The sequence below is a fragment of the Furipterus horrens genome, unplaced genomic scaffold (assembly GCF_987537825.1).
Source record: "Furipterus horrens unplaced genomic scaffold, mFurHor1.1.pri manual_scaffold_8, whole genome shotgun sequence".
Taxonomy (NCBI): domain Eukaryota; kingdom Metazoa; phylum Chordata; class Mammalia; order Chiroptera; family Furipteridae; genus Furipterus; species Furipterus horrens.
The window spans coordinates 97,888,978-97,901,424 of NW_028327178.1; the positions used below are offsets into that span (position 1 = coordinate 97,888,978).

The following is a 12,447-nucleotide window of genomic DNA, read 5'->3' on the forward strand; positions in this document are numbered from 1 at the left end:
AGCATACTAGTTACTCGAGGGACGGGGCGGGTTGGGGGCAGTAAAGGGTGAAGGGGGTCAAATATATGGTGATGAAAGAAGATGTGACTTCAGGAGGTGGGCACACAATGCAATCTACAGATGATGTGTTGCAGAATTGAACACCTGAAGCCTATATGATCTTATTAATCAATGTCACCCCAATACATTTAAGTAAAGTAAATAGATAAGTAAAACTGGTACCATTCTGGGAAAACTGGGACAAGTTGCTCACTCTAGGTGCAGGTAAGACACAGAATTCGGGGAGTGAGAAATTCAGGGGTTTCATGAGCTGCTGGAAGCCTAAGTAAGGTCTGGTCTCTGCAGTGGTCCATGGGTATAGTAAATGCCCACGTTTCCTGTCATCTGTGGCTCACCAGGGGATGGCCAGGGTCACCACAGATGCCTGTGTGAGTTGTGTACAATACAGGAGCACCATATCTTTAGGAGAACCACAATCTGGTAGACATGATATATTTCTATCATCGTCGTCGACAGCCGTCCGTCTCGAGAGACGATGGTGTAGCTTCTTAAGAGTCTATCTGCACCGCCGAGAATGGCTGTGCAGTCCGACTCGGGAGTGACACGGTATCTGTCTCCTCCCGTGTTGAATCGACATCTTGCGATGACGCTGGAGTGTCCTCTCCAGTGAAGCTGAAGCTACAGAGCCTGGGCAGGGTGATATGGAGGGTCTGCTGTTGCCCATGCAGCAGACCCCCACCCCTCTCTTCGCAGCTGAAGGGTCCAAGGGAAAGACGGAGTCAATACAGCTTGGCTTCAGGTGCGCCGCAGGAGTTGCCGGTGTTGACTACAACGTCAAACCGCCTTAGGGACTCCGGCTCCGGATTTTCTGTCGGGGTTTACTCCCTTAGCCTTTCCCCTGAAGAGGTATGCCGCAAGGCAGCGGAGGTTTTTTGGAGTCAGAGTTTTCCTTCTCTGATGTGCCCTGACTGGAAGATCGAACCAGCGACACTTAGCTCGCAGGCCAACGCTCAATCCACTGAGCCAAACCAGCCAGGGCTTATATATTTCTATATAATATATATTATGAACGTACTCTGGAAGGTAATAGTCCATTATCATGAGACAGGTGCACCTTTTGCTATTTCATTCTAAGGTGCTGTATGAGTTAGTGGTGGCCCTGGCAGAGGCCAAGCTTTCTACAGACGCCTCCTTCTGTGCTGAAAAGCACATGTCTTAGGGATTATAAATGTGGACAGAGAAGACAGGGAAGGATGACTAATGACGTCGACTCAGAGTGGCATCAGGAGAGCAAACATTATTGCACACCATGTCACTAAGTACAAGGTAATTTATGAGTTCTGCTGGGGAAGCTTTGTAGAAAATCAGATTGCAGCAAGATGGGGGTATTTGTCTGTGACAGGAGCTTTGATCAAGGCAGAATAGTTGAGTGTGTCTGCATGTAGAGTCACAAAACACCCTTTAAAAGGCCCCATTAGAAGCCACAACATTTTTTAAAGTTTATTGATTTTAGTAGGGGGGAGAGAGAAAGAGAGAGAGAGAGAGAGAGGAGGGAGGGAAGGAGGAGGAGAGAGAAAGAGAGAGAGGGAGAGAGAGATTGATTTGTTGTTCCACTTATTTGTGCATTATTGGTTTCATTGGATACTTCTTGTATGTGCCTGCACCATTTTAGGCCAGTGCTTCCCAGAGTTTGTCAGGGAGCCAAATTTCCTAGGACATTTGGTAAAACGCAGAGGCCTGCATCCTGTTCCATGTCAAGGAGCTCATGTCTCAGTTTTCATTACCAATTCTCCAGTTGGTTCCGACACACGTCACCATTTGAGAACCACTGTCTTAGGCAGTGAGGTAGATTAAAAACAGTGAATTCCTGGGGAAGACTCACCTAACATGTCTAGGCAGACCCTTGGTGTACCTATACAGACTGCCCAGAGGTGGGAGGGTTTTTCTGTGTAAAAGAAATACTGCCTCTTCCCCCACCCCCCGAACGGCACAATCATAATCACAAAGTCTTCCACCAGCACTTTGCAATTCAGTTAATATTTCAAAACAGGGGTCCTCTGTTTCTGCCAACCCTGAACCTATGAGCTGGGGAACCCCTGCATGCAATTCCAAGCTACAGACCTCTGGTCCCCTCCGCACCTTGTTGCCACCATCATGCAAGAGTTTCTGGGTGGCTGTCTCTGGGTCCACAGCTCTCCCTTAACCCTGAAGTCAACAAGGGCTAGGTGGTAGACTATCAAAGGCCATACATATCACCTTGTTAATTCTACTCAGAAAAGCTGTGTGTAAACTTCCTATTTATCTCCACAGCTAGTTTAATTTTCATTTCTCTTTCCATAGGCAGACATCTTGGCTTTCCATCTAAGAGCTGGCTTGCAACATCTCAGTTCTTGTATGCCTCCCAACCTCTGAACATGTAGTTCCCTCTATCACACGTCTCTGCCTTGATCCAGCCTTCTTCTACTGTTTTTCAACTCAATGGCTCATCTTTTGTGAAGCTCCTGATTGATCTTGGCAGTGATAACTGACAAAAGGCAAAAAGAAACACCACCACCACCATCTGCATTCACCCTGGACTGCCCTTACTCACATGTTTATAAAGCATTTTAACCAGCACTCTGTTATGTAATTACACGGTGCGATAACAGCTTCCTTTAAAGGAGGGTCTTCCTTTTAATTTAGCTTTCAAACTATCTCAAGTGCCCCAAACAGTGCAAGGTGCACAGTAGGTACTCAATACGTATTTCTGGCCAAGAAAAGTAGACACCTACACGATCAGGCTTTGAGAGTCCATGCTACATAGTCAGACCTTTCAGAGAAGATGAAATGGGGACCCAGAGACCGAAGAGTCATGTCCAAGACCATGCAGCGTGTAGGTGCAGACTGAGAACCAGGGCTTGACTCTCGGCCAAGGGACTTCTCTATGGCACCACCTGAAAAGTGCTCAGATGGTTGGAGAGGGTTGCTGTATTAAACTCAGAATATATTGTTTGCTTGGTTACAAACAGAATTAAGTGGAAAAGTAAAAATAAGCCCAAAGGAACAGAGTGAGTTAATAGTCCCTCCTGCATGAGACCTTTCCTGTTAGAAAAACCTCCAAGTCTGGAAGCACAGGACTTACTGATGCCTTTTGGCTACGCCCCTGAAATGGCCTGTTTTATCCTTATTTTAATCCATGGGGAGTGGAGTAAAATGAGCAGTGGAGTCCAAGGGTCCCTATTTGGGTCATTAAGAGTTCCCAGAGCTAGAGAAAAACCACATCTTCCCTCTCATGATCTGGGCATCTGCCACAAAGTTCCCGCGCCTCTACCCAGAGTCACTTTCATTTGCAGATGAAGAAGCTGGACCAGAATTTCCCAGGGGTTCCCTGCATCGGGGTGGGGCTGTTCTGTGACTGTTGTAGGAGGAGCAGAAGGTCTGCTCCGCCTCTGTTTAGGTGCCCCTGAGCAGAGAAGGGGGCACCTGGGATGACCTGAAGGGCCCATCTCCATGGTTACACTCCATCGGGAGTCTGCCTGCCCACCGTCACCCACAGAAGACTAGAGAAAGATGGCAGCACTGGTCTCTCCCCACAAAGCCATGCACACGGCAGGTCCACACATGGCATGTCTGCCCTGAGCTGGAAATTGAATAAATGTTTGTTCTTGATTAGGCTGCACCACACTTCACACAGCTGTTCCTTGCTGCTTAAATAGTCTTAATGGAGCTGTAATAACCAGCTACTTTCTGGTCACCCTACTGGACTTGTTCCATTCATTAGGATGACAGACTGCCTGCACTGGACTGGCATTAACACGCTTCCCTTTCTTCTCTCCATCACAAAGTTACCTGTTCCTGTTGTCCCTCATCTTCCTCAAACCTGCTGCTCTCCGATCATGATGATGGCTGGGGACACAGGGCTGACAGACAACCCCACTCTCCAGCCAGGTTCTGTTCGCATTTGCTGGCATGCTTAGGGTTTTTGTTTTGTTTTGGGGAAGGTGGGGGAATTTGGGCTGGGGAACTAAGGTGGGGAAGAGGGAAGCCTCTAAAGCCCACAATGACACACAGAAGCCCCTTGACTTGAATATGGCCATGTGCCACCAGCAGGGTGGATTTGTGCAGTCCTTGCATACCTCCATGGGCAGCAGATGTGACCAACAGCAAGTATAGCTGGTGAGGTGACGGGCCTTGGGCATATGCAGGGCATGCACTGGGGACTCTGGATCTTTCTAGACCAATGTCTCTCAATCTTAAAAGTACAGTATACTCATTAGGAGATCTTAGAAAATGAAGATATCTGGATCCCAGCCCCAGGGAATCTGATTTAATTGGTTGAAGGATGGCCTGGGTATTGGTATTTTTAAAATGTCCTCAGGTAATTGTAATAGGCCGCCAAGGCTGAATACCTCTAAGACTCAAATCTGTATGGCAGGTGTAGTTAATTTCCCATAGGCCTCCTTGAGTTCTTAGGAACCCAAGGCCTCCGGCCACTCATGGTTGCTAGGACTTGAGACATAACTACAGGGGTGGTAGTTCCAGAGAGTGGGGTCCAATGGGACTATCAGTAGCAGGAGAGCTAGCTGATCTTTGCAATTGGTACCTACATAGATTCCCAAAATATCATGGACAGAAGCACTCTTTGGATCATTTTGACAAACCCCCTCACCCTCATTGCATAAATATGTAAATGGAGGCTCAGAGAGACGGGTGATCTGCCCAAGGTCACCCAGATACTTAATGAAAGAGACAGGACTTGCATCTAGGCATTTTGACTATCAATTTGGGATGATTCATACATTACTTCAAGCCACTGGACTTAAAATATATATCGAGAGACTCAAGTTTTTAGGCCAAAGTGAACGAGTTGATTTTATGGCTCTACTTGAGAAATGTGTGTGGGTTTGTCTGGGCTCTGGGCCCAGTCTCCTACTTCAGGCAATTCCATCTTTTCTCTGAATTACTGTCTCAGCCACCTACCTGCCTCTGGTCTCCCTGCTCTGGTCCAGGCCAGATAAGTTACATCTAAAATGCGAATCCAGCTTAGAAGTCCTGCTCCTTTCAACATCTCCCCATGGCCCCCAGAATAAAATCCAAACTCCTGGGCTTGACAAAGATCCTCTTGCCCCCATTCCATGCCTATGCCTACTGATAGTTCCAGCCCCATCTCACTCCCAGTACCCTCTCACAGTTTATATGTACCAAATTGTTTCTGGTTCTGATAACTCAACCTACTGTGCACACCTCCATGCCAGAGCTTGTTTGTTCTAGTTCCTTCTCTGCTTTCATTTGGTTATTCCTCCTTCTCCAGCTTTGGTTTAGGCTTCGTGTCTGCCAGAAAGCCACTGGCCATCGACCCGTCAGGCTAGACTTAATGCCTCCCATCCCCAAGGGCGTACCTCCATTGTGACATTCTGCCAAGATGCTGAGATGATCTATTTATATGCCTCTCTGTAAAAACAGGCTCTTCTCCCTTATTTACTATTGGAATCTCCTCCTCTACCCCATGTCCCTGGAATACACCATCTCCCCTTCTTGCTCTACTCTTTTTTCCCCCCACTACAGTACTTGCAGAAGACTATCATTCAAAGATCGTATTTTCCTATATTTCCAGTCTTGCATTCTCTCTTAGAATCTTGCAATGACTCTTCCCTCCATCGAGAGAGAGAGAGAGAGAGAGAGAGAGAGAGAGAGAGAGAGAGTCTAATTCCCGTTCTCTAGAACACAGGAGGTTATTACTTGCTTATAATCAATAGCCTGTGTTAGGAGTGATGCTGTGATGTTCAAGTCTAGGTCACAAAGGGTGACATCCTTTCATTTGTTAGTGATGAAGCTCACCTTTGGAGGTATGAGCTACCAGGTAAGAAGTCCAGCTATCCTGAGGCTACCATGCTGTGAGGAAGCCTGGGCCACTTGAAGAGGTCATGTGTCGGTGCTCTAGCTGACAATCCCAGCTGGGAGCCCAGCCGACAGCTTGCATCAGTCACTAGATATATAAGTGAAGACATTTTCAGAGGCTTTTAACCCCCAGCCCAAGAGCCTTCCAAGTCAAGGCTTCAGACATCAAGGAGCAGACACCAATTATTACTGCTAAGCCCTGTCCAAATTCCTGACTCACAGAACCAGTGAGAACAATAAATTGGTTGTTTTCTGTCACTATTTGGGGTAGCTTATAACACAGCAAACAGTACTTTTCACTAGCACATTGCAAGTCTTTACTAACATATCACATTAGGTAAGTGATTGTAAAATAAGTTATCTTTAAGTCTATTGTTTATTTCCTGTTTCCCCTGATAGAACACAAGCTTCATGAGGGCATGGATCTTGTCTATTTTGTTCACTGTCATATATAAAATATCTACAGTGGTCCTCGAGGGTAGTAAATACTCAGTAAAAATTTAATGAATAATTTGTAAGTGACTGTACAACTGAATTGAATTGTAAAAGACTCAGCTTCTTATTTTATGCCAATTTGTCCAACCCACTCATTTGGATGAAAAAAAAAAAAAAACCAACCCAAATAATAACTGAACATTGTAGGGGAATGACAGGCAACAAACAGAGCACATGGCATGTTGGTTTGAGAGTAGGGTTGGAGACCCAGGCATCTTGTCTTACAAGACATAGTCTTCATGCTCAGAGTGTGGATCCCAGACATCACAAGAGCAATATCTGGCTATAGTCTAGGAAGGTAAACCAGCACATTGTGGAAAGACTCCCATTGAGTAATATTTTCTAATTAACCCCCATTAATCAGAAAATGCTGTTAACTAGAAGCTAAGCATTCCAGCTAAACTGATTAATATCATTTGAACTAATTGAGGTCAAGGCTAGTCTAGTTAGTGTTATTTCCAAATGATGAAATAATATATGCCTTGTCTTCTTTCTCTTTATAAAAGCAGTTCATTTCCATGCCAGAAAGTTTGGGAAAAACAAAAAGACAATCAAACAAACGTTGTATCAATGTCAAATTTCCTCACCTTCATCACTGAATTGTGGTTATGGAACAGTTCTATAGTAAGAATATTTGTCTATATGATTGTGTCCCCCCCGCCCCCCCAATTCATACATTGGAACTTAATCCCTAACATGATAGTATTAGGGGGTGAGGCCCTTGGGTGGTGCATAGGTCATGTGGGTGGAGCCCTCATGAATGGGATTAGTGCCCTTATGAAGGCTACCTGTGGCATCTATGACCAGCAAGTGGGCTCTCACCAGATGCTGAATTTGCTGACACCTTGATCTTGGACTTCCCTGCTCCTAAAACGGTGAGAAATATATTTCTGGTGTTTATTTAATAAAAAAGTTTGGAGAATGCAAAAAGGCACTTTTTAAATTTTTAATCAGCCATACAGAGACAGATACTTTTAAAAGAGGTATCAGTCTGGAAGGAAATGCACCAAAGTAGTCAAATGTATTTGTGTTTTTGTTTTCAAAGTTTAGATTGCAAGTTCTTAAAACAGTATTTCTCAAGCTTTGACTACTTGTCACCTTTTCTGATAAGTCATATGTCTCCCTAATGCTATGTGAAACTTTAAAGCAAACTAAGTGTTACGACTGACCTATTAAACCATGTTATTGAATATGTACAAACAATACACCCTCTCCTGGCACTCACTCAACAAACAGATCTACGTAGCTGTGTAAGCACACACACGCACCCCCATCCCCCACGCTTCAAAGGCTTGCGACCATTCAGCCAACTCCCCAGGAAATAAGGCCCAGGCATGGGAGGTAATGAGATCATCTTTTTCAACTCTTATTCCAGCATCTTCCTAAAATTTTGTAGACTGAGCATATAAAAAAGGCTCTTTTACTTAGACAATTATTTGAAATGAACTGCTGCTACTTCTGAGTTGGTAATTACTCACATCCATTGACATAAGCACTTCTGCTCTCATAAATGGGTCAGACATGCCCCTTGCCACCATGCTTCACACCCTCATAAAGTTCGAGGCCCAGACAGGCCCTTAGAAATCACCTGATCCAAACTAGTCACTCAACGAATAATAGAATTTTAATACTCAGGTAACAAAACAATATGCTAAGACCACACAGTTTGTTGTACTGCAATCCAGCTGTCCGGACCCCTCCATGTAGCACAATTTCATGACCTCACAGAGCTTCTGAAATCATTGCTTGGCAAGCTCTTTCTCAGAATATAGTCTGAGAGATAAACGTAGTCTGCATTATCAAGAGTCCCAAATGGGCAGAGTCTGAGTCTAAGCCTTTCCACTGCATATTTGGGGCACAGGCTGCATGTGAAAAATAAAGCCACAAAAAAACTAGCACATAAGAGTCAGAGCCCGGCACACAGTAGATTCTCCAAAAATATTTTAGGAAGGAAGGAGGAGAGGGAGAGAGGAAAGGAAAAGTGAAAAAAGAACATTTTCAAAGCTGGCGGCAGCTGCACTCCCAGCGGCAGGCGAGGGTGGTAGGACCCCTCTGGGGAAGTGAGGTGCTCTCAGTTCATGAAAACATCTTAATGAGTTTTTCCTTCCATTTTATTTCACTTTGTGTTTGTAAAAGATGATGCCTAACGGGCAAGGTTGGAAACCAAAGGAGTGGGACAAAGAAAGCGAAATTGTTCTGCCCAGGAAAGGGAGCAGGGAAGGCCTTTCCCTGGCTGCTGGGAAACAGGGGAAAAAGGAAGTTCTGAGGACACTAAAAAGAACTTTCGGGAAGGGCAGTGGGACCACAGACCTGTGAGGACCACTGGTGATCAGGCACCTCCTGTACTTTGCTGCAAGCCCCCCACCTCCCGCCCCATTACCTCCCAAACCTCAAGAACAACTTCTGCTCACAAATCCTTTGCATTAGAGATACTTTGTGGGTAAAGAAAGGGGTATCCAAGGGAGGGGCGAGGAGAAGGCACAGAGAGAGGGGACAGCAGTCACCCGAGATGCAGTATTGACTTCGGGGGATGGAGAACACAACAGACTCATGGTAATGAGGCAAGAGGTGACCAGGAGCAAGCAAGTCTCCCAGAAGCACTGGCAGGGGAGATTTTCTGGCTTTCCTACAACATGTGGGGTGGGGGCTTGAGCTGTGCTAGCTTCCTGTTGAGGGAGGCTGGGACTCCAGAGTGTAGAAACGTTGGAGGTAACTGATTGATGAAAGGAAGAGAGAGAGCGGGGAAGCAGGAAGAGGGAAAAAGGAGGTATCAGAATCTTTCCAATGGTACTTCTCAAATTTAAAGGATATACAGATCACCTCAGTTCTGGTTAAAATGCGGGTAACTGATTCAGTAGGTCTGGGTGGGGCTGGAGAGGGTGCATTTCCAACAGGCGACGCCCATGCTGCTAGCAGGTCTGGGGACTGCACTTTGAGTAGCAAAGCTTTAGCACTCAGAAGCCTGTGCACCCATCAGGAAGCTTCGGCAGTGGCTGGTCCCTTACCTCGTATTCCTCCTTGAAGCCGTAGCCCTGGCCTCTCTTCATCTGGGTGATGTGCTGCAGCAGATCGGCCACCCGGATGGCGGGCTGGAACTGGTCCCGAGGGTAGCTCATCTCCATGGGGTCGCAGGCCCGGTAGGGGTGAGTCTGGATGGTGAGGGTGGGCTGGGCCAGCTCTCCGCGGCTGCCATCTGCTTCAAAGAGAGGGAGGCAGGACAGACAATCACCTATGGGAGTTTTCCCCTGTCCCCTGCGCCTTCCCCAGCTTGACCTGAGCAGGGCAGAGGGAACGAACTCAGGAGTCAACTGCTAAGGAAACCACAGAAAGAACAGACACACGCTCCTTCCCTGGTATGGCCATGGTGGTAGATTTAAAAATTAAAACAACAAACAAGCCCATGAACACAATAACCTTTGGTTCGCTCTCTCTCAAGGGTGTCTGTTGATGACGCAAAGACAAAGTCCAGGTTGGCTGTCATCCCCTCCCCATCTCAGTCCTTCCTGGAGGCCCGTCAGGGTGGTCTTGGCCAATCCTGGCCATTATCAGAACCACAGAGAAACCAGACAGGCTAGATATCGGGACCGGCCTCCAGGTTAGGAAGTAGGGTGCCTGGAAAAGTTGGGTGCTTGCCTGCCTGCAAGTGAGGAGAACCTCAGGGTCCTGGAGCTCAGGCCCACATGTGTGTGTGCTTCTGGTCCATTTGCCTGTGTCCCTGTGGCCCGGTGTCCGTATTAGTTTTTTTCTCTTGGCTTGTACGCTGGGAGGAAGGAACGGAGGCCCCCGAAATAGCAGTTCCTGGCCTCTCAGCTGCTCGCTGCAGCCATGGGCTCTACAGCAGCGGCCACCTTCTGCCCACTGGTCAGCTTCCTCACCACTGAACACTTGATCTGGGGGCGGCGCTGAGCCCACCTTGTGGGTAGGAAGCCTGAACTTACTCCTGCAGTGCTACTGCTTACTTCTCCCAGGCCGGAGCCCTGGGCCTCACCTCCTTCCTAGCATCCCTCCTTGCCAAAAGAGCTCTATTTTCCCCTGATAATAACCTTTATACCACTGAGTTGCTTTACCTGTCCTCTCTCAGTTGGGCCACGCTGGAAACTGGTGCCTGCTGAGGTTAGATTTGAGCTCCTCTGTTCCTCTTGGGCCAGTAAAACCACTTCCTTGCCCCACCACCTCCCTGGTAGGCTTTCCCTGCTGGTCTTTCAGGGCTGGTGTATCTTTCCCAGAACCGCTGGGGTGGGTCTTCCCAACTTCCTTCCAAAGACACGGACAGTGTACACGCTGGACCTTCTGTCTGCTGCATGTGTGAGATGGGAATGCCAGGTTTGATGTATCTCACCCAGGTGTATTCAGGCGCAGCCAGGCCCTCCCTAGGACCCTCCTAGGCCTATGCCATCCCCATCCCCTGGGAGGCTTAACCATGTATTTCTGATTTCCTGCAATGTGTCTTTTCAGAATCCATGTTTCCTTCAGCTTGGTTGTCTCTCAGGTCACAACAGTGCATCAGACATGGATGCTGTATGTGAAGGGGAACTTCCCTCCTGTGTGACAGCATGAGAAAAGCTGTCCCAAGGGAAGAACTGCCAACATACAGATCTGGAGTTTAGAGCTTTATGCACTAGGAGGAAGAGCCTGGGTGAGATGCTAGCACAACCTTCCTGACTACACAGAAGAATACTGATTACACTGTCTCCCGGGGTTTTCAGTAATAGGGAACACATCGTTGTCACTGGCCTGGCTTAAACGTAGCGCCGGGCAAGTGTGGGGGCTGTTTCCCTTCTCCATCGGGAGTTAGACTTATTGGGAATCCACTCTGTGCCAGGGGCTCTGGTAGGCACTGGCAGTGCACAGAGCAGAGAAGAATCCAGCCTCAGGCCCAAAGGTCTAGCAGGAAGGCACAAGGACCGGAGCCGGAGAAGCCAGGTGCTTTGAGATGAAAGCAAGGAGGCTCATTGGCATTGAAGGCAGTGGGCAAGAATGTGATGGCGCAGACCTGTAAGAGATGGTGTGGGGTGGGTCTAGGAAGGCCGCAAATGCACATCTCCAAGCCAGTGGGAGGCTGTTGAAGGGTTTAAGAAGGGTCCCTCTCTTTAAAAGACTCTCGCTGTTTCTTGTAGCTGTCACACTGTCCTGTCAGCTGCCACGGACCTGAGGCGTCCTTCCTGTGACCACCTCTGCTCTGATGGACGGTGTGGTGGGGCCGGGGGTGGAGAAGAAAGGTACAGTTGAGTTTGCTCCTCTAGATTCTGCACCGCGCGATTCCCAGGAGAGGAGCTGGAGCCCTGTGAGCATCTCCCACCTTAGCCACTGTCGCCTCTGGGGACAGATGTCTTCCGAGACCCGTGGTCTCCCCAAGGACTTGAGGCATGGGCTGCCTGGGAGACCAGCTATCTGGCAGAGACAGGCTTCTTAGGAATGGGCACCTGGGAACTTCTGTGAGACACCAAGTGTTTGCAAAACCAAATAGCTACCAATATGGATATTTTCCCCAAACACATGGCTAGACAGACCGTAAACTTGGTGTCAGCAAAACCAGCACTGGGATGGAAAATAAATGCATTTGGAACCGAGCGACTTGTATAGCTGTGCTATTTGTAATAATGTCAATGCTGGTGCTAATGATGCTGTGAAGACTCAGAACCAAGGGATTTTCAGGGTTTATTAATTGGACTAGTTGGACTTTTTTCCTGATGTATCTTACCTCACCTATTCCCTTATTAACCTCCGGTAACGCAGAAGTGATGCCTTTTATCACACCCCATTTCACCAGACGCACTATACTTAATTTTCCATCATTAGGTTTAATGAAAACCTAATTTCACATCTCACTTCTCTCAGGAACCTACAAGTAATGCTACATTTTTATCAGCCCCAATTAAAAACCGTTATGATGTTCCTATTCAAGAGGGAGCCTTAAAACTAATGTGCGGTTCTGCTGTTAATTCAACAAGGGTGCTGGGGCTTGCACACTGCTCGTAAAATGTAACTCAAACCAGCTGGCCCAGGGAGAGACCATTTTTCATTTTTCTCCCCACCAGACCCTTAATTTTCATGCCATTTCAACCTCTCATTATG

At 47.3% G+C, this 12,447-nt stretch overlaps 1 protein-coding gene across 12 annotated transcripts in view; it reads right to left on the minus strand.

The window, feature by feature from the left end:
- The window catches only part of PTPRT (protein tyrosine phosphatase receptor type T), a 690,852-nt gene that overhangs the window by 67,319 nt on the left and 611,086 nt on the right, over positions 1–12,447 (minus strand). For 9 of the 12 annotated variants that reach the window (XM_090286424.1, XM_090286422.1, XM_090286423.1 and 6 more), the window contains one exon: positions 9,378–9,568. In XM_090286424.1, the coding sequence (XP_090142550.1) occupies positions 9,378–9,568 (191 nt within the window). The remainder of the gene's footprint in view (positions 1–9,377; positions 9,569–12,447) is intronic. The other 3 variants (XM_090286420.1, XM_090286415.1, XM_090286419.1) reach the window with 1 other exon arrangement.